Raw genomic sequence first — 22,437 nt, forward strand, 5'->3', positions numbered from 1 at the left:
TACCCTCGCATGCGGAGAGACTATTTCTATAATCCGAATCTATGACCTCCGGGTTACAATAGAGCAATTTGACCATTGTGTGCTCACCTTCAACATACTCCAATTACTGTCCAATCCTTCACACTAACTAGTTTCCAGTTTAGCAAAAATCCAAAAGAGGAAAGCTATCTTCGAACAATCTTCTGGCGTTCATTGCCATCTGTTTGTCTCTGGTAAGAAAACCTATAGTGAACAATGAATCATTTAATTTTGCTCGATGATTCTTGTAGTTACCAGGGGCCCGGACAGCATTCAAACCCTGTTTGCTCCTCCAGTACATGGTAACAGAGGCAAAAAAAGCAATATTATCAAATAAACATCATTCAGCACATGGAAGCTAAACCTATACCAGGAATTAGCATTTTATTTAAAAGTAATGCAACCCAAACTCCCATCATAGCTAGCCAGTGCATCCTGAAATTACAACACGAAGGTTGCAGACACCACCTTGTTTCCAAGGCGGTGGGCAAGATTAGTGAAGGCACTACAAACATGTCTTCAAATATACAGTCAAGAGTATTAATAGGGAACGATTATAGATTCTATGAGCTCTTGAAGTGGACCAAGCTCCTTTTTGTCAATCAAGCCAAACTCCTGCATTAAATACATGCAAATGTCAGCAGACAAGAACTTTTCTTTAATCCACTATATCAAGTACTTCACACCACGAATATGAAACTAGCTCAAATCAAATAAAATATTGTGCACTTTGCAGTAATAAATATATGAAACCTCTAAAAACTAACATAAGTTCCTGAAAATCAGAATGACATGCCATAGGCCTTCTTCCATTTCATGGTCCCAATAGCTGGCCAAGGAACTAAAGCTTAAATGAAGTTTCTGATTCTATTTACACATTTCTCCTATACAAAGGACAGATCTGACCTGAAAATGAGCCAACTCAGACAGGAACTTGGACTCAGACAAGGTCAGGTTCCCCAGATTTCAACTTGTAGAAGAAAATGTTGTCAAGATCATCAAATAGAGGTATTACTTGATGGGATCAAATGAATTAGTTGGCCAGGCAAACCATATTCAAGAGTCGTAGAAAAGTGGTAGAGGTCACATGTATAACACATGATTTGGTGAGTATCTATAGTAACATTCTTACATGCAAGAATGGCATACACTTTTAGTTTAGAGCAACCCATCTGTACTAGTAGCTAGAGTAGATTTTCATGAGAGTAGATTTTCATGAGACTGCAAGAAGACACTTCTAGACCATGGTATAGCATACTTTAAACCTTGAATTTGAATTTTGAGGCATTCCAGAAGGCACAATGAGTTCATTCCAATTAGTTGTTTCGCTTATAATGTGTGCTTCTGCAACAAATGCAATACCCAATATCGAACTTGCCTAATTACACCATGTACTCAGGAACTTTAAAGGGTCATTCCTGGGTGCATGAGCTTAAACTCCACCACTAATATGGTAGATCTCCTATTAGCTAGCTAGTCCTTTAGGTTCATAAAAGGACCCTCTCTTCTCATAATTGCCAGGCTAGGAAATTAGTAGTTCCTCAACAAGGACTCATGTCCCATCATGAGTCAGTGGTAAAATTTTCCAAACTTTTCATGTCACAACTTAATCCATAAAGCCAACCTGATATTGATGCTGATGGAATGAGGCATCTTGATTGAAAGAGGAGGCACCACAGCCACTAGGCCACCTTACTACAAGAATACAGGTTTCTTATAACAAAGTGTATATTGTGATTCCTACATGTTAACTTCTAATTATCATTAGGGCTTTGGCCTGGTGGACAACTATATTAAAGTTCCCGCGGGTACGAACTTGATTTAGCTAAACAAAAAAGTTGTAGCTTTTTCAATATTTGGTTCTTAGTTGTGCTTAATTGTTCGCAAATGTGTGTTCAAGCATGTTCATTATGTGTATAGTATTATAACTATCATTCTTCGATTTTATTTAGAAACATAATATACCTAGTTCAATAGAAAGCATGAGCCTGTCATTAATAGAAATAAATAAGCATACATATATATTTCCTTTATTGCATATTTTTCCCTAGTTGTAGCACTGACATTTTTATAACAATTTTTGTCTTACATCTTTCATTCCTTACAATTTGCACTATTGACATAATTGTCCATACAATGAAAAGCCTAGATAATTGAGCATAAAACAATGATAGAGATGCTTTAGTAGAAAATATTGAAGAATAGCAATATAAATAGTGGGAACTAATATTTTGATCTAGGAGGATTACCAAACTCGATATCGACCACTTTGACCACTACAGGGAGAATTGGACAAGATCTAGAAGTGAGATCTGACACATCGAGAAGCCGAATCGCATGCCAAAATTTTGAAGACCATAACTTGCTCGTACAACGTCCAATTAAGGTGCTCTTTTTTAAACCCCCCCTTCCTTAAGGGTGCTGCACACCTAAGAATCAATGCCCAATTCCACTATTTGGACTCCAAAATGGGCTGATCAAAGAAAAAATTTCTTTCTCGAGAAAGACTTTAATTGAGCATATCTTCCAATCTTGCAAGAATTAAGCCAAGTGGCTGTAGGCAAAATCGACATAGAAGTTGAGATCTACCTTCCACAGGATTTTAGTTTTTTCGTGATTATTTCCACTACTCATGTTTATTTCAAGAGAGTTGTATCCTCTTTTAACTAGAAGAGAAATCTAACCAGAATTGTACAAGGACAGACCTCACTAGCATAAATAGAGATTATGTAACTCAATTTGTTATGGATCAATGAAAGAAAAGCGGACATGAAACCTTTTCAATCTTTAAAATGTAAAAAAAAAATTCATTCATCATTATTGTATTTATTCTGACCTCCATTCATCATTATTGTATTTATTCTAACCTCCATACTTAGATCGAGATATTGGATATAGAATGCCAATCTTTAAAATGTAAAAAAAAAAAAGTAATTAGCTATGACATGTTCACTATAAAAAAACTTCCTAAATTTTTTCCAAGAGGCTCCAGTTGAATAGGTTGAAGGAATTATTTCTTCTCACTAATCAGTTCATATTTTAAGGAAAAAACGCAACTTTATTACCATGCTAGAGGTACTCCCTCACACACCAAAACATAGAGACACATGCCTCTCTATTAAACTAAACTTGCTACCAAACTATGCAGGGAGGAAGATATGTTAGAAAAATCTCAATGGTAAAGAAAGTTACATGATGTATAACAATCAAATACTGCACACAGTTTTAATATTGATAATTGGTCAATAACTATGTAATTGATGTATAATATGTTTATATGTAATTATAAGGTACTCATAAGTCAATAATAGAGTTTAATATGCAATAATCTACATTACTATATGCCATAAAATAATATTAACTACTACACTATATTGTGGATCACATGTCATATTGCAAGGACCTTATTGGGTGGCTGATTAGTAAGCTTCATTGTTACTTGCATAGTAAGTCTACATTAAATGTAGTAAGTAGATTCTCTATCATTAAATTCAAAACACTCAATTAGAGTAACTTAAATGGATCAATAAATATGACAAACCAAGCACATTCAATTGAATCAATGGAGCATAGAAGACATAAAAATCTAATCCCATCTTAGGAATCAAGGTTATATTGCCCATTATACTTCACCCATGATAATGTGAATTTTCCTAGATTTGGCAAGCAGACCATGTCCACATGTGCATTTAAAAGTTTGTGAGTCATGTGATCATAGTGAAATACCTAAGGAAGGTGCATAACACACAGTAATAATATGTTACCAAAAGGTGGTGAATGCTGCAAATGGCAGACAGCGCATAATTTTATGAGTAAACAAAGAAGCATATTTTAACTTAATAATGAAACTAGAAAGGATATCTATCAATAGTTGGGTGCTCAAGCCAATAGGGTGTTCTTGCACTATCCTGATGGTGTTGGTCTTAGTGTACTCACACTTAAAGATGTTTGAACGAATTAAATAATCATCTCACAAACTTAAGTTCAAATCTCAGTTTCGGTTTTGGCTGGATTATGGAGTTTCATTTTTCGCATTTTAGGCAGTTCTAGAAATTCCAATCCAAGTTTTGGAGTTTCAATGAAGAAAATTGAGAGAAAACTTCAAAAAAATGAAAAGGAGAAAAAAATACAAGAATCCAAGAAAAGATATTAGACAACATTTTAAGGGTATTTTGTTTGTATAGGTTTTGTATTTGTGTAGTTCCGATAATTTTAAGCTTAATTCATATTGCATTAAGAAATTAAATACTTTGGCATTTGTTACTATGAAGATATTCACTATAACTAGTAAGTTTCACAGCCTTTTACTACTGCATGCATCAAAATCTTTTTCTTTATTTTCTAGTATAACTCAAATATATTTAATTGTTATATTTTGGAGGCTAAATAATTATTAATCAATTGCAAATAATTATAGTATGTTAAAGTTATTTTATGTAAAAAAGCAAGTTATTTCTTTGAATTGCCTTGCATTTAGTTCGCATTAGCCTTCATAATATGTTGTAATGAAAGCCTTTTTAGCGGCCTCAGACCATTAAGGTTCATGCACATTATCTATTGCATCTTTTAACTCAAGAAAACAAAAGAATAATTATCAGGAATTAACATATGTAGCCTCTCCTCATATTATATAAAAGCAGCAACAATTCCCAACTTTTCAATTCCCATAATAACCTTAATTATGTCTCCCTTATAGGCATAAACCATGCTAAACATGTATAAGAAAGAGATTCTAACATTGCTGGACTCTGAGGAGTCAAAAGGAAAACACTCCTCAAGTTGGAATTCCTATGATTCCGGGCTTGATAGGCGTTGCATGTCTACTAAAAGATAATTTATAGTGGTTTGTTAGTCATGGTAAAACTCAAGATATGCCGTCTTGGTACCGGGCCCCATAACAGTGCCACCCTATTACTGTGTTGGTATGCCCGGTATGGAGGCCGGTTCGGCATATCGAGTATCGGTACACCCTCCATACAGTATACCGATACCGAACTTGTATGGTATGGTACATCCCATACCGCTTGGTTTGGTACAATATAGCATATCATAGTAAAACTTAAAAATTTATCTAACATAATAGAGCAAATAAATCTTAAGCCATTTCATGAAGAAGATATATTAAAATCTAGTATGCATCTAATCTTAAATAACTTCTTTAATATAATCAAAACTTATTCTACATCTAAAATATTTGCCAGTCACATGCATTTGCATATGTGCAACCATAACTATAACCTTCAAGCCTATTCCCAACTATAAGGGTCGGTTTTATGGATCCTTATTCAACTTAAAATTCAGATTAATTTCATAGTTTTGAAATTCAGATTAATTTTTTTATGACTGCCTTTTAGGTCCATATGCAGTGTGACTGCATACACTAACTGTATATTGGAAATACAGTGCGGTTGGCCACTTTGTTAGGGTCTTATAATATTTTATTTTGATTAGAAGGTCTTATAATATGGACCAGGATTTATTGACAGAGAAGGGCTACAGGCTAGCTATCAAATAATATTCTAGGAATTGCTTCAACAATGTTTAAATCCTATTTTGTTTAAGAACTTAGTAAAGAGATCAGAATGCAAGAATCTTACAAGATGTTAGTTACCTGCAAATTCAATTGGTCCATCTACTAGAGTGAAATAAAATTTCAGCAAGCTAATGTACAACCTTTGCTTATCCTTGTGTTTTCCCCTATACAACACATTGTATCGACATACACATTCATGACTCTTGTAGTTTCATATCTGAATTTTGAGAACCTCATTATGTCTAGCATAAGTGACTGTGAATCACTATTGTCTGACATTCATTCCATGACAACAAATATGAAAAAAATATTAGGATAATCATTTAATCGTATATAAGATAATTCTACAACATTAAGAATAAATAGAAATAAATAAACAGTTTTTAATTTCATGTTAGTTTTTCAAATTAATTCATTATGACTATGATATTGACCAAAAAGGAAAGGCAGAAGCCAATTAATTTCAGGGTTACCAAGATTTATAGCATGCCGATGTAAGGTGAAATGAATATAAGAATCTTTATAAAATTTATCAAAGTAATTGCATGAAATAAATAATAATGAATTAAATGGCAGAGGCATGACAACCTAGGTCATAGTGTTGTTTTATCAACATATTTAGCCAGTTTAAACCGCACCATACTGTCCTTCCAAACAAGACATAGTCATTTACTCTATAATATTCCATTACCTTTCCAAAACCGAAAGTCATTTTGAAGCAAGCTAAGTTTGAATGAATTTTCTAGTTTTGAATTGATTTGACTCTAAACTCAGATGTATAAAGACAAAGCTTATGACTGGAGTTGCCTAGTCAAGTTGAAAAATTGAATGAGTATTCGCTTTGGTGTATTATCTAAGGATGCAAGTATTGGTCCACACGAAGAGTGATACTTTGTACATTGGGGTAATGAACTCTTCATAACAGATCAGCCACTAGCTAGCGCACAAGTAGCATGGGCAATTGAATTTTTGATTTTATCCTATCTCTTAAAATTATCAATTCAATGGTTCTTGAATCAAAGAGTCAGTAACAAGGGTTTAAATCTCTTTAACAAGCCCCATCTCAGTTGGCAACTAGGACAATACAGTACACCGATGGGACAGTATATCCAACAGACTAAGACAGTCAATAACAACAAGAACAAAAGAAATCCAGATCCGTCCTAACTGTCCTGAATGTCAAGTCATAATCGAGATGGTCGGAAATTTCCAGCCCAGTGCCCCGCAGCAATCCTAGTCTCATTTTTACTATCAAAATGGTATGGTATCGAGGATATCTTCCTCTTCCAACGGGATCTAAATCCTTGCTCATGAGTCTGTAAAACCAAGGTACGCTATCTCGGTATCGGGCTCTGTACCAATGCCACCTTGTTATTGTATCGGTACATCCGGTACCGAAGGCGGTTCAGTATATCGAGTGTCAGTATGTCCTCTATACCGCATATCGGTACTGAACCGATACAATACGGTACGCTCTGTACTACCTGGTTCAATACAATATGGCATACCTTGTGGAAAACAACTAGAGAAACTAAACTGGGTTTCAAACAAGAATTGAAGTATGGTCTGCTGCACCATTCTTAGCATACCTTGTTCTATCACACTAATCAAATGCTTAGCTATGTGGTCAGCCACATGCCAAGGCTAATGATAGTAAAATCTAATTCATACCAGTCCATGTTGGTCCATATCAGTGTCTTGACCGGCACCACTAGCATAGACTGATATACACAATATCAGGAACTTCCCACCCCATACCATGCCTGCATCTTGACACAAAGATATGCTCCATAGAGAACAGAATATCACGACCATGTAGTTACAATCCATGGTTTCCAACAGGGTCTAGAAACTAGTCCGAATTCGATAAATTACTGTTTGTGGTGTAGCATGCTGCCCTGGTATCAGCACAATATGTACCATACCATGCTAGTGCTTGGCAAATATTGGCATCATGGTGTGTGAATAATCCGCACAACGCTAACATCATTTCGGTACAATGTGCCAGTAAGTCACCAGAACAGCACATACCTTGCCATAATGGCTATGCTGAACAACAATTTAATCCATGACATAAATCATTCCCAAGTACCTTCTATTGTTATGTTCTAGAATTTTACTTTCTTGCACCTTTCCCGATTTTCTTATTTAGCAAGTAACGGCTTCAAGTTGACTTACCAATGATCCCACAAGTGATAAATGTTTGGCCTTTGAGCTATGCAGTTAGCAGAGGGAAGTTGTCTTTATGAAAGGCTGCTAAATAAGTTAGGTTGATGGCATCTCAAACCAGAACCAGTAGAAAAACTGCAACTTGGAGTCATTGAGATAGTTCTATAAAAACTGCGACAGTTTGAATTACTTGTAGGAGACCCAACCAGACCAAACCCAATGACTAAATCAGCAAGTTGGTCTACCTGAAGCATAGATATGCTCGAAATTGAAGAAGATTTGATCTAGATCCTGTTATATAGTCACCAATGTATTGGCACCATATATTTGGACTGTAGAAGTATGTATTGGTATACAGCAGAATGGGCCAGAGAAATCCAGAAGATAGATCTAATTTCTAGAATTGTTGGGTCAGCATGAATCTTTATTAAAAAATAAAAACCATCAATATCATTCCAGCATGCCTGATCACATAAATGATATAGTTCTACAACATACTGAGTGTTTGCAAAATCATATGCTGAGAAAGCTGAGATGTAACATCTTTATCTTTTCAAGAAGATGGACAAAGTGTGCTGGTTTACGAACTAACTTAGAATACATTATTTCCCTGATCAAACGGAAATACATGTCCTGTAAAGTACACATGCATGTAAAGCATGGGCTAGACCTTCTCTAGTAGTATCAGAAACATGGAATAGATACCACTTCTAAGATGTTCAGAAAGCAAAGTACTAGCATGTAAGAAACTTACATGTGTAAACAGAATGAAATGCTTGAAGCAGGTGTTAAGGTGAGCCTCTTCCTTGAGACTGACTATCTTCTGAAAATGAGAGTGGTATATGTGGGCATAAACACGGAATAAACGCTTGAAAATAGTCTTTACAATTTCTCTAAAATTTGGAGGAAAAGGAGCTCCTAAAAAGTAAAGATTGGGTTAGTAAATATGAGTGGAAGACCATAATTACATTCATAACCACTAAGCCTTATCCCAACTATTTGGAGTAAATATAACCACGAGATATGAATTTCTATGCATCCATATTTTTCCAAAATACTACCAAGCTTTTGAGGGAATATGGATTCGTCATCAAGTTGAGCTTCAATCCAGCCCATCAGATACTCAACATATTTTGGTGCAGACACTTCTATGGGCTTCTTTATGTGCACACCATCAGCCCACCTATACTCATACCTGCATAATTTCAAATTCATCAGTGTGAATTGATTTTGCATTCATGCAACTGAAAATGTACATAGGTAGCAGCTTCTACTAAGCCATCATATTTACAGTGAAGAACAAAATCATGCTATGATTTCCATTTAAAATATAACAATGTAACTGACAAGATAGTTAAACATGGTTATACAATCATATACTATTTCAGTTGCAGTACATCTTATAAGATTGGCTATGCCCTAAAATTCACAAAGTTTCATCAGAGCAAAACCATCAATCATTTTATTGTAAGTTAGCAATAAGGCATTGAAAGAGACTTCTAGATGTTGATAGACAAACTTAGAGTCGAGAAAGCTATGACTTGAAGGAAAGACATGAAAAAGGTCACATAAAAATTGAAGATAAAGATACAGAGTATAAAGTTACATGTAGTGATCTTTTCGAAAGTTTATGGAATAATGATAGTGCATGAAAAAGCCACCTAGTTCATATAGTTCCAGCTCAAATATTGATCATCATTTTCTTTTGGTAGGGTGTTAAGTTCGCTATTGTCTGTCTAATGGACAGCCACATCCATATGGAGCAGGTACTGTTTAGAGGTGATGCGGTCCTGGGAGTCTTGACAGGGAGGCATTTACAGAGGGAGTCTTAACAGGGAGGCATTTACAGAGGGAGGTAGAAGAGATCATATTCAGAAGGCTGTTGCTTTTGGAATTAACTAAATAAGGCATGACTGACAGTTTCAGTCTCTATCTGTAAAAGATTTAATTAGAGGATGCTAACTATCATAAGAATATAATCCAGATATCTAGGAGTCATAAGTTATCGACAGTTTCAGTCTCTAACTGTAAAAGATTTAATTAGAGGATGCTAACTATCATAAGAATATAATCCAGATATCTAGGAGTCATAAGTTATCACATTTGGATGACAAATTATGGTTAGATTGGACAATCTTGGGTCAAAATTCAACAAAGAACATAGGAGCAGAATCAATTTCCTGATATTGTCAAAAGGCTTACTCAAGAAGATAGGATGATATTTTATAGGATGTACACAAAAAAAGCAAACAAAAAAGAAAAGAAAAGGAAGCTGACTGAAGATGTATTAACAAAACTTTGACAAAAGAAAGAAGCTCAAGCAATTGATGACCTAGGCAAGAAGCTTATGCTTAATATATGATTTTGTTCAATTAATAGTTAGATGAAAAAGGAAAGGGGGAGAAAAATGTGAATTAATTGGTAAACATCATTTGCATGAACTCCAGATGGTTGTGCTGCAGAAGTCATAATCTGAAGCATGAAAAAATATACTCATTTCCAGATTCTATTTATAAGAAATGTGAGAGCATTTGTTTGTGTGGCTTAAACTGTAAATGAATTATAGAGCAAGCATGACAGGACAAAACAGAGAGAAAGAAGAAATTTTATTTCCTGGAAGCAGATCCCAACAAATGTGAAACCTGGAAGTAAGTGTCATTGAATCCAAGCATCAACCATATACATCAACTCCTGATTCCTGTGGTGCAAAATATGGCCCTGTCTCTACACAGAGGTATAAGATGTTCCACCATGAAAAGATTACATGGTAAACTGCTTTGAGATGTTGAAATGTCAACATTAAAGGCATAAAATATAGCATTGAACAGGACTATAAGTAACACAACGATCACTCAAACATCGAAGTTGTCAAACAAGGCAATAAGGAGTAAAAACATCTTGAAGCAACACTTATCACTAAATTTCAATTATTTCATTATCAACTTAAAATAAGTTCCAACTAAAGCGATAAAACATACTTTGGCCCAGCAGTCATTGTTGGACAGTTATCAGGTGTGCAAAACTCTGTTAGCGTGCCATAGAGCAGATTCACCTGGTTGAAGAAATCCAAAGCTGAAAAACACGCACCACAAAAATAGGGATTTAGCCTCCAGACCAGCATCAAAATCTTGAAAAGATCAGATGGAATGGAACTAAAACAAATTCTCTTTGATCATTTAATTAAGTTGCATCCATTCACTTATTCAGTGACCTAACTTAAAGACAGCATAACATCAATTGAAATAGATCCCCAAATGGATCTCTAAAGCAAGGTAGCATGTGGTGAGAAGTGCCAAACTGAACAAGGGAAAGAATGTTACTATTGACGGCAAGCCACTCATTGGCATCCTCCCCTGGAGGAAGCCTTACTGCTTCCCTGAGGTTTCCACTGCCCAAAGTAGCATCAATATGCTTTCTGAGTTGGGCACCCTGCATATTGAAAAAGAAAAGAAGAAAAAGATTGTGAAATTATAATAAAATTCCTTAATTTATACTTGTAATATTTTTTTCCTGCACACTGTGATATACATTTGAAACTAAAATAAATACTGAGTGTAAACGACCATAGTTCTGTGTGAAATTGTCATTGGTAAGAATATTATCTGAAGAGTAGATGTCCAATGCATGTTTAAAGAAAATATAAATGGTAATATTAAATGCGAGAAGCAAAAGCAATATGTCACTCTACTGCCCCATCATTTCTTGAAACCTACAGGTACATGGAAGCAAAGTGATGTATGATGAATCCAAAGCTATCATTAGTTACATGAACAACTTTGTAAATAATTGAAAAATATATGTAATGTCATAAAAATGTATAATTGATCCTTTTCTATTCACAAATTTCTCAACTAGTTATCAGAATAAGAAATGAATAGGGCAAAAATACAGAGAAAGAAGTGGAAAATGTATCACCATCAGAAGTTTAAGAAGAATCATACCCGAAAGTTAACACTGAATGAATAAAATAAGAAGAAGATTGCAATAATGCAAAAATGGGACTCAAAACTAACAAGCGTTTGAATCAGAAATGAAAACAAGAAAATAATCACAGAAGATAGAAATTGATATTTCTTATGTTTATGATTAAATACAGTTTAGGTTGTATAATCCTGAAATGGAGAACCAAATGATCATATGTGGTTAGAGAGGCAACCTTACTACCAGATGGTGCACTCTTTTTTGGCCGGAATGTCCTTTGGTTCCTGAGATGGAGAAAATCTATGGTAAAAGAATTGCACAAGGAAAGAGCTTAAAGCCCATAATTTAGTTGTATAGTGCAAAAAATTCACTGATCCAGCAGTATCCAACAAAAAGAGATGAGATAAAATTGTAATATCTATTAACCAGCTTCATCCTACGCAATTACTTAAAAGAAAACACTTCTGTTCCTAAATTAACCAAAAACAAGAAAAAGAAAACCCAGCATAAATACCAAAGTAAGTCAAGGAAGTCAGAACTAAAATGTAGGTAGAGCATCATAAAATCACTCAATGAATCTTTTCTCCCTTGATTTTTCTAAATAATCAACCGAACAAGCAGTACTCAATAAAAATACAGAAAGAAATTAAAGAATCCTTTTGTAAGTAAATGTGATATTCTCAAACCACATTCAAAGTTCCAAGTTTTCAAGCCACTGTTATGCTTTATAACTCCAAGATCCACTGCAACTCCAATCCTTGTTATCTGCAGACTCCAATTCCATATTTATTACAAGAGCCAAAATTAGTGAATCACTTTAATAGTGATAGGCGGTCCCTTTTATATAACTTCCCTTGGAACACTTACGCCTAGCCTAATGGGTAACTGAAAGTGTCACAAAGCTATAATGAATTTGTTGACAGATATAAGACGAAACTACATTAGTGCACACAGTGATCTTTCACCTCAACAAAGAAGATTTAATCAATGATAAAGTACTCTCACAGAACAATGGAGAACAGAACTAGAAATTTCATTCAATTCAAAATGGCGTTTATAATGGCTAAGCACCCCTATCGATAGTTGTAGTACCCCTTAAATGTACCCACCAATGTGTCCATATTCGTTTCTTGCTGAAGACGCAAAAGAATTTTTCAAATAAGAAAAAGAGAATTTCTTCATAATATGCTAGGATTTGATTTGGTGTAAATTTGGAAGTGGTTGCAAGAATAAAGAATGCTTCCTATAATACACATCTTCATTGGGTAAGGTCTCGAACTGATCTTGATATTGGGTTCTCCCAAATTTGCCTAGATTTTTTTGGTACAAGCCCTAAACAATTAGATCTCCACGATTATTTCTCAAGCTGTAGCAACCTTCTAGAAATGATTTAGACCCTAACACAATATGAACCTCTTTATTCCTTTGGTCAGCCTTTGTATACATTGGTTCAAGTACATGTCAGCCAAGTCCACGGCATGTGCATCATTACCCCTATGTTGGAAAGAACTTGCCCTCAAGGTGAAAGCCTTGTACTTCTCCAATAAATTAATGGCTTCATCAACTCGACTTCTAAAATCCAAAAATCAACAGTGGCTGGTTGATCCTTCCATCTAACCAAGTACTGAATCTAAGATGTGGTCCAAATGCTGATGAATCATTCCTTGAATATCTGCTTGAGCCAGCTCTCCATATTCATCTTCATTAAAGTTAGAAAGATCTCCATGCTTGAAGGAGGACTAGATAGCTCCAAAATTTGCATCTTCCTTGTATAAGTCTTTTAGGAGGTCAAAACCCACTACCTCTGCAAAGAGTGTACCAAGTAGAATATGTCAGCGGCTGAGTGTGTTTGCTACTCGGTTGATTGCACCAGACTTTTACTTGATCATAGAGTTGAACTACCAAATAAATGCAGCCTATCTTCCATATCAACAATTAAGGTGGTGATTGCCATTGAGGAAGGACAATACCATATGGTCAAAGTACAATCACGTTATAGGAGGTGCAACTTCTAATATTGCAAGGCCTGAACAATAGCATAGAATTCCAAATCATAGATAGCAAGGTTCGTCATCTCAGTATCGGACCTCATACCAATACCATCCTATTATAATGTTGGTACATGGTACGATACAGCAAGGTTTGTCGTACCAAATGTACCAACACAATACGATACCACATACTTGTTCGATATCGGTATAGTACGCTCGATAAGGCATGGTACTGGCCAGTATGGCAAACCTTGATAGGTAGAGCAATTGAGGTGGATTTCATTTAGCTTTTCGCTAAGTAGGTCATTGGTCGGCCTTCTTAAAAGACAATTGCACCAATACTGACCTTGGGTGCATCACATTTTATCTTGAACACTTTGCCAGTGTTAGGTAGCACCATAGTGGATGCTTGCATCATTGACTCCTTCAATTTGTGGAAACTTTTCTCAGCACTGGGAATCCAAATGAACTTCCCTTGCTTCATGCAGTCAATGATAGGGGCAATGATGGAGAAGTTCTTGATGAAACATTGATAAAATAATGCAAGGCACGGAAGCTCCGAACATCGTGGATGATTCTAGGAATTGGTCATTCTATCATGGCTCTAACCTTCTCCTCGTCAATTCAGATACTATCTTTGGATACAACATATCTCAGGAAGATCAATTTGAAAACTATCCATAACCACTTCTTGGAGTTTACATACAGCTTCTCTTGGCGCAAGGTTCCAAACACCTGTCTCAAGTGCATTGTACGAATTACGGCTATACACAAATATGTTATCAAAAAATACAACTACAAATCTTTCAATAAAAGGTCAAAGTACATGGTGCATGACTCACATGAATATGTTCGGAGCATTTAAGAGAACGAATGGCATAACAAGCCCCTCATAGAGCCCATCCAATGTCTTAAATATGGTTTTCGACTCATCCCCTATGTGGATTCAAGTTTCATGATAGCTCAAGCAAAGGTCAATCTTGGAAAAGATGCAAGCTTCTATCGGCCGGTCCAACATATCATCCAATTAAGGGGTGAAAATCGGTACTTTACCATGATCTTATTGATAGCGTGGCTATCCATGCACATTCTCCATATATTATTTTTCTGTAGAGTAAGGCAAGCATAGTGCATGGACAAACTCTCGTGGATCAAGCCTTTCTGTAAAAGCTCATTAACTTGTCATTGTAGCTCCATCCTCCTTAGCAACATACAATAGTGTGGGGGATTTGGCAAGCTAACACCAAGTACAATGTCTATCATATGCTAGATGTCATACATAGGGGGGCAGACCTCTAAGGAGATCTTCAAGTAGCAAATCATCAAACTCAGGAGTGGCTTCATGTCATCGAGCATTGGATCTACCTACCCTCTTCCTTTCCATGACCATATAGATGCAACACAGGCCCTTATTCTCACCGAGGAAGCTTTTAATAGTAAATAAACTTGGATCCTCCTTCTTTAGTGGGGATTCCTCCTTCACGGATCGAGGCATGACCTTGACTTTATCTTTATGAAAGGAGTATGTATTGTATCTTCCATCATGGATCAACCCTTGGTCCTATTGCTAAGGGCAACCCAATAATATATAGCAAGCATCCGCCAGTGTTGCGTTGCACCATAGACTATCAATATAAATGTCACTAGTAGAGAAATTGACAAATAGTTAGAGATGGTTACCTCATCCTCTTTTTTGAACCATTCAATTTTGTATGGTCAGGGATGCTTCTCTACTTTAGATTGAGCTAACCAATAACTTCTTAAAATACAATATTTTCACCCGATCCGCCATTGAAGATGATGTTGTAGACACATCCGTAAGTGATGCAGCAAGTGCGAAAATCTTGGTTTAAAGCCAATCCTCTTCTTCGGCTTTAGGAGGTTCAAAGCATCATTCGCCACAAGATATGGCTTTGACCTCGATTTGCTTCAAGCCCGATGGTGGGTCCATCACCTAGATCATCATTGCAAATGGGTTCATCAACCAACTCTCATCAATCAATCACCATCCCATTCATCATTTGCATCGATGAGATGGACTTCAATAGTGGCGTGTCAGCATGGTACGTCGTACCATATCATATCTATCTATACAAGAGATATCATACCATATCGATTCGATACCGGTACACAGTACGGAAGGCATACTAATACTCGGTGTGCCGAACCGGCCTCCTACAATACCATACCGATATAGTGATAGCATGGCACTGGTACAAGGTTCAATACCGAGACAGCGTACCTAGGGTGTCGGTAAAGACACTTGAAAGTAATGTCCTAAATCTCCACAAGTGTAGCAAGTTGGCAAAATGCATACGTTACGTGGCATGGTTCGTAAGGACCTGCCTCACTTAAGACCACAATGTGATGATTCTCCTTGTAGTACTACACTGACTAGTTGTAGTGTCCTTGGAGGAAGACGGTATTAGACACTATGGCACGTGCACCGGTGGATGCCGTTCTTGCTATTTGAGCTCGGTCCAACTTCTGTGTATGTAGCATCTTGTGATAGGTGTCATCCACAAACCACATGGTGCGATCAATGACGTAATCATATACTGAAATATGTAAGCCTTTGAGATAATGAGCTACATGAGTTTCTTCATCTTATACGAGCATGCCAAGGCAAAGAGTTTGAAAAACTCTTCCATGTAGTCAATAATGCTCCTTTCGCATTGTCTAAAATTCATATAAGATTGATATAAATAAGCGAAAGTGATATATAGGAAGGAAGTGATGACTTAATACTTCCCCATCTATGGCCAATCATTGATCTTCATTTTTCCAATGCTCACTTGAGAGCATTGAATATTCTCCCACTATCTAGATGCATAGTCTTGTAATCTCAAGGTCGCGATCTTCACCTTCTTATCGTCGAGGATATCCATAGCTTCAAAGAACCTCTCGATGATGGTAATCCAATCGAGCAGGTCCTCTAAACTGAGCCTTCCATTAAACTCAGGAAGCTTAGCTTTAATGCCAAATAGCCTATTACAATCTTACAACTCACATCAACCAATGGAAGATGAACCAGCCCTTGATTTAGAGTATGGTAGTGGAAAGGATTGATGAGGTGCTAGGAGGATGCATCCAATGACATAGCATCCTCTCATTCCAATATTCTAAGGCAGTGATCATGACCAACCACACAATCACGCTCCACCTATAATTACACTACCTATTTTTGCAGCTATTAAATCTCCACCTTTCTTGGAACAATCCTCGGCATCGAGGTTCGATGAACCATACCTTCAATGTCCATGTAGAAAGAACATCACAGACAAACTAGACTTGCTTTGATACTAAGGCAGCGATCTTTTCTCCTTGAGGAAGAAAACCTACTCAACAATGAAGTAGCAAGATAGGAGGAAGAAGTAAAAATTAAAAATAGATCTCACAAAATAATGGAGAATAGAATTAAAAATTTCATTCAATTCAAGATGCCACTTATAAAGGCTACGCACCCCTATTTATAGCTATAGTATCCCTTGAACCTACCCACAAATGTGTCTACATTCGTTTCGTACTAAAAAAATAAAAATGAGGTTTTCAAATAAGTGGAAAAATATTCTCCATAATATGCTAGGAGTTTTACTTTGTGCAAATGTGGAAAGTGGTTATAGGAGTAAAGAATATTTTCTATAATATGCCTCTTGATTGGATAAGTTCTCTGACTGATCTTGATATTTGGTCCTTTTACATTTGCCTAGATTTTATTAGTACTAGCTTTATTTAATTAGATCTCCAAGAATATTTTCCAATTTGTAGTAGCTTCTAGAATTAACCAGCCCGAATACAATATCAAACCTCTTTGCTCCATTAGATGACTTTTGACATATATTGATTCAAGTACATATCAGCCAAGTCCATGACAATATGCATCACATATACATGAAATACAAGGTCATACATGATATAAATAGGGAGGCATCTCTTGCCTATTTTGCTTATAGTTAAACCATCATAAATGGTAGTTGATTTCAATATCCATTAAGGCTACTCATACATTTCCTTTGACTAAGTCATCTTCAGTCTAGCTTTCCAATCTTGTGAAGCATTTGCATTAATGTCTTCTTCTTTTTTTTTTTGCTGAAACAGGCATTTCATACATCACGGGTACAAATACACCCAATAGAATCGGCAAACAAAAGGTCTTGAAGTACACCAGGCATCTTACCCTCCCTAACCCATAGGGTGCCTCCTAAGTGGCTCGCTGCATTTGAATTAATGTCTTCATTTAGTGACATTCAAACATCTATTCCAATCTATGTTAAAACATCTGTTGCAACCAAAATGAGCCAACTTCGCAACATCTTGTTCAACTACCTTCTCAATCGATTAGGTATGTTGTGGCCCTTCATACTACCAAAATATCAATGTGAAACTACCACGCGATCTCCCTGTGTTCCACTTTCCATGTTCCAAAGCCAAGTTTGTGAAAGCGACCCAACATTTTGTTCGTCCAACTCCCGTGTTTCATAAGTCCTGAGTAAGGTACTGCTCAACTATCAAATTTCAAGGCTAAGATTTGATGTACTTCATCTATTGCTTGCAGTACAGCAAAACATTTCCTCATACACATTATACTTCATCTCCATTATGGAACTATGATCCAACTTTGCTAGTGATCAAACATTTCATTACAGAGAACCCCAAAAAGGAAACAAGAAAAAGAAATCAATTACTCACCAAATCCGCACAAGGATCAGCAACACTTCCACCGTTTTAACTTTTAATTGAGGTGATCAAAACCACCGATCCAAAAATTCAGAAAAACAATCCAGCAGAGGTGTCAACAGAACAAGTATCACCCTCTACCAAAATCTCTTCTAGATTTTGAGCTCCTGAACTTATAAATAGACCAAAAATATGAGCGAATTGCAAGAATTAACAGCAGAAACGGATAAAAAACCAAAAGACAAAAAAAACAAAACGAATAAACAAAAAAAAAAACTCTTGAAACTCAGCATCAGACCGGGGAATCCATGAAGAGCAACAGAGACGAATGGAGAAAGGGATCGGATGGTACCGGCCGAGACCAAAGAGGCTCATCGCCGATCGGATCTAACCGCTGAGATCGAGAGAAAGAAAGAGAGAGGTCTTGGTTACTTCGGTCGCCCTTGCTCGGCCGCTCGCTCGCTGTCGATCCCTCTCTCCCCAAAGCCCTTTCGACAAAAAGGAGCGAAACCGGGGGCACGTCCGCCCTTGGGGCAGGCCGGGCCCCACGCGGCACTACGCCCGCATTAGAAATTTTATGCGGGATCAAGATATTACCGTCTGCCGAGTCCACGTCTCTGCGGCGATCTCGCGGGCGGAGGACGTTTCCGCAGAAAAACTTGTATGGGCGACACCGGAAGATGGAGTTTGGCCTACTGTTCGTACGTGTACGGGCGGCTTTTTCTAACGCCGTGCTTATTGGTGCGGGCCCCTACGGCTTCAAATCGCATTTGCCCGTTTTTGGCAAGAGGACGAGAAGTGGAAGAAGAAAAGGCTAGCTAGAGGTCTAAATGGCTATTTTATTCTGGTTTTCCTTAAGTTTTCTAATCATCCCTTATATTTTTCTTTTAAAAAAGATGATATTTATAGAGGGAGAGGGATATATTAGATGGCTAGATTGTGATTTCCAAAGTCTTTTCTTAATGTAAAGGCTAAGAGGGTAGATGGTAGATGGAGGCTTTTGATTGGTTGAAGGGGACAAGATGGGATTGAAAAGATGAATGGCTAGGATTGGTTCAAAGTGTGTCCCTTTTAGAATTTAGAGCTATGATCTAAGGCATCAAGAGAATTCAAAGATTAAGAGAGAGCTATAAAGAAAATATCTTAGTGGGCAAATTGGTTGATTGATAAAGATCTAAGGGTAGAGAGGATGCATTCTAGTTATTTCGAAGTGAATTAAAGATAAGGATTTGGGCTAGTGTGCACAGTTAGCAAAACATCTAAAATTGTGATACTTGACTCTGATAGTGGATGATTTGATCTAAGAGCCTGAATATCAAATATGCATGCAAGATCATTGCATAGTTGTTAGGAAGAGAATCTTCACACTTGTCTTATTACGAGAGAGAAATTGATTATTGGAGAGTTTAAGGGGTATGTATTAGAGACAGATAGCTAAAGGAGAGGAATAAGTTATAGGCGCATATGGAGGAGAACCTAGAAGAATTAGGGAGGTAACACCTTATGTCTTAGTTTATTATCTATGGGTGTGGGTTTTTGTATTTGGACATGAGATAAAGGGTGAGCATATGGATTTAGCAGTGCTCTAGAAAAGTGACATGGGCTATTGTGAGTTTGAAATATTACAAAAGTCACATGTAGGAGGATAATATGAAAGATGATTAATTGAATTGTAGAAAACTTGAGGAAGAGTGAAAATGTAAGATGAAATGGAATTTGGAGTTGAACCTTAAGGAGTATTTGTCCTAATGATGAAGCATATGGTTCAAATTTGAGATGAAAAGGATGTGTAGGTAGGAAGAAATTAGGATAAAAATATTATTAAAATATTTTCAAAGCATATATAGGTCTAGATGTATTCTAGTACAAGTATAGACCTATTAGTTATCGAGCTATTAGATCTTAAAAAAATTATGTACATGTTTAATGGATATGGTTAGGTGTAATACTGATGGAGGGGCACTCTCGGTCCCCAAGCCCCACACCACGCCTTCCTTTGCTGCTTGGCTTCTAGTCGGGATTGCAATGCTGTCGTGGACCGATTGGAAGGTAGCGCCAACGATTTGCCCGTCGGAATTGAAATTGGCAGCCTAAGTTAGTTGGAAAACTCGGATGGTTGGAAAGTGATTGCACTGTGGCTATTCATTTGAACTAAAATGAGGAATACAAAGTACAAATGCAACAAATAAATCTAGTGGGGTATACAAGGTTCCCACACTAGCCCAATCTACTAAAGACTCGGAAGGAATCCCTAATAGCCCAATCTAGCAGAGGTAAACATGCCTCTGGCTAGCCTAATCTAGTGAGAACTTAGTGTGGCTCTCCCTAGCCCAAGCTTTATGGCCGAATTACAAGTGGACTCTCCACTGGTTTCTAGATATTCTGGATGGATCCTCGCTTCTGCCCTTCAAGGATATTTATAGACTGCAAGGTTGGATGCAGTTGCTGGAAGGCAGTTGTCCCTTGGTTGCGGTTGGCTGCGATTGGTTGTAGTTGGCTCGCGAAATTCGGCTAACCGGACCGCACAACTTGGAAAGCTTGGCGCGCCTCCAGGCGAGGTTCGTTGTCACACTCCTCGGACTTTTGGATGCTTGGGGTGGGATTTGGGTGGATGCCCTGCCGGTATAGTAGGATGCCGCTGTTGCGGCATGCTCGCGCATGGCCACGGCCACGGGCACCGGCATTCGGCCAAGGCCGTAGCAAGGCCAAAGCCATGGCTTGGCTAAGTCCATTTGTCACGCTCCTCGGACTTTTGGACCCTCGGGGTGGAATTTGGGTAGATGCCCTGCTAGTATAGTAGTGGGCCACTGCTACGACACGCCCGTGCATGGCCACGACCACGAGCGCCTGCACACGGCCAAGGCCATGGCTCGGCTGAACCCATTTGTCACGCTCCTCGAACTTTGGAACCCTCGGGGTGAACTTTGGTCGGATGCCCTGTTGGGGTAGTAGGGAAGAACTTGCCTGCTGGGGTCGGACAAAAGTGCGCACAAGGGCGCGCACGGCTGGACAACCGCACCCAAGCTTGTAGGCTGTGCGCTTGGGCAAGAGCGCGCGCAAGGGTGTGCACAGTTGGTCGAGCGTGCAGAAGCATATGAGTTGCGCACTCCGCCGTTGTCTTGTGCGCATGGTTGGTTGGCGCGTGCGGCTGGTCAGGCGTACAAGCACTTGTGCGCAGCACGCACGGCAGTTGCTTTGTTTGGCTAGCGCACTCATCTGGTCGAGCGTGCTTGGTTGGCTGGTGGCCGTTGTCTCGTGCGCAAGGGCGCGCGCATCTAGCCGGGTGCGCAAGCACTTGGTTGGTGCCCATTGTGTTGATGGGGCGAACTCTGGCGCGCAGGCTAGTCCTGCACGCTGCTGTCGGTGTTGTTGCACACAGGCACTGGTCTTGGCCGGCGCATGTGCCTGATTGCCTTTGCCCCTTTCGGTCGCCTAAGGCTTGGTCAGCCTGTAGGCTCATCAGTTGTCCGATTTGGTCCTTGAGTGTTGCTTGGACCTCACCTGGCTGATTGCCATGGCTGTGTGGTTTTGGGGGGTTTCCATCAATCCCCCTTCCTTCAAGAATATCCTTGTCCTTGAGGATGAAAGTTGGATAAGACCGAGCTACCTCATTGTAGTGCTCCCAAGTAGCCTTCTTTTTCGATAATCTATCCCACTGAATAAGGACTTGCCAGTCCTTCTGGCGAATTCGTCCCCTTGGCCGGTATGGTGGAATGTTGATGGGCTTGGATTTCTCGTTCAACCTGATAGGGTGGTCGAAGGGCCTTTGCGGTGGTAGGGATGTGGGTTCTTCCTCCAGGTCGCTTTGATGTGCCTTCAGTATATTTTGGGTTGGCAAAGGCAGTGCCTCAAGTTCGATGTCGGGTTGCAACCGAGAGTTAGGTTCCTCTTGGCCGTGGTTGGTTAGTAGCATAGCAAAGTAGTTAGCTTCGCCTCTGCAACATTGCTCCAGCATGTTGTCCTCGTAAGGCCGTATCTCTTTGCTGCGAATTGCTGTCCACCACTTTCTTTGCCCTCCGATCCTGAATTTCATTGTCATCGAGCCGTAGTTAGTGACTACTTTGCCCAAACTCCGTAGCCATGTATTGCCTAGGACTATGTCTAGTCCGACGAGTTGTAGAACATGCA

General features: G+C 38.2%; 1 protein-coding gene across 2 annotated transcripts; it reads right to left on the reverse strand.

Moving 5' to 3' along the window:
• Window positions 1-368: 368 nt before the first annotated feature.
• LOC103697645 (MOB kinase activator-like 1A) lies at window positions 369-18,814 on the reverse strand. 2 transcript variants are annotated; one of them, XM_026801319.2, is made up of 8 exons: window positions 18,662-18,807; window positions 18,322-18,476; window positions 11,877-11,925; window positions 11,041-11,149; window positions 10,699-10,792; window positions 8,782-8,915; window positions 8,475-8,638; window positions 369-633 (listed from the first exon to the last, which is right to left on the reverse strand). In XM_026801319.2, the coding sequence occupies exons 5-8, from the start codon at window positions 10,713-10,715 to the stop codon at window positions 559-561; spliced, it is 390 nt and encodes a 129-aa protein (XP_026657120.1). In that variant the 5' UTR covers window positions 10,716-10,792; window positions 11,041-11,149; window positions 11,877-11,925; window positions 18,322-18,476; window positions 18,662-18,807; the 3' UTR covers window positions 369-558. The 2 variants fall into 2 exon arrangements, with proteins under 2 accessions (XP_026657120.1, XP_008777775.2); XM_008779553.4 differs by lacking the exon at window positions 18,322-18,476 and having other exon boundaries at window positions 18,662-18,814.
• Window positions 18,815-22,437: the final 3,623 nt, after the last annotated feature.

The sequence above is a fragment of the Phoenix dactylifera genome, unplaced genomic scaffold, assembly GCF_009389715.1.
Source record: "Phoenix dactylifera cultivar Barhee BC4 unplaced genomic scaffold, palm_55x_up_171113_PBpolish2nd_filt_p 000253F, whole genome shotgun sequence".
Taxonomy (NCBI): Eukaryota; Viridiplantae; Streptophyta; class Magnoliopsida; order Arecales; family Arecaceae; genus Phoenix; species Phoenix dactylifera.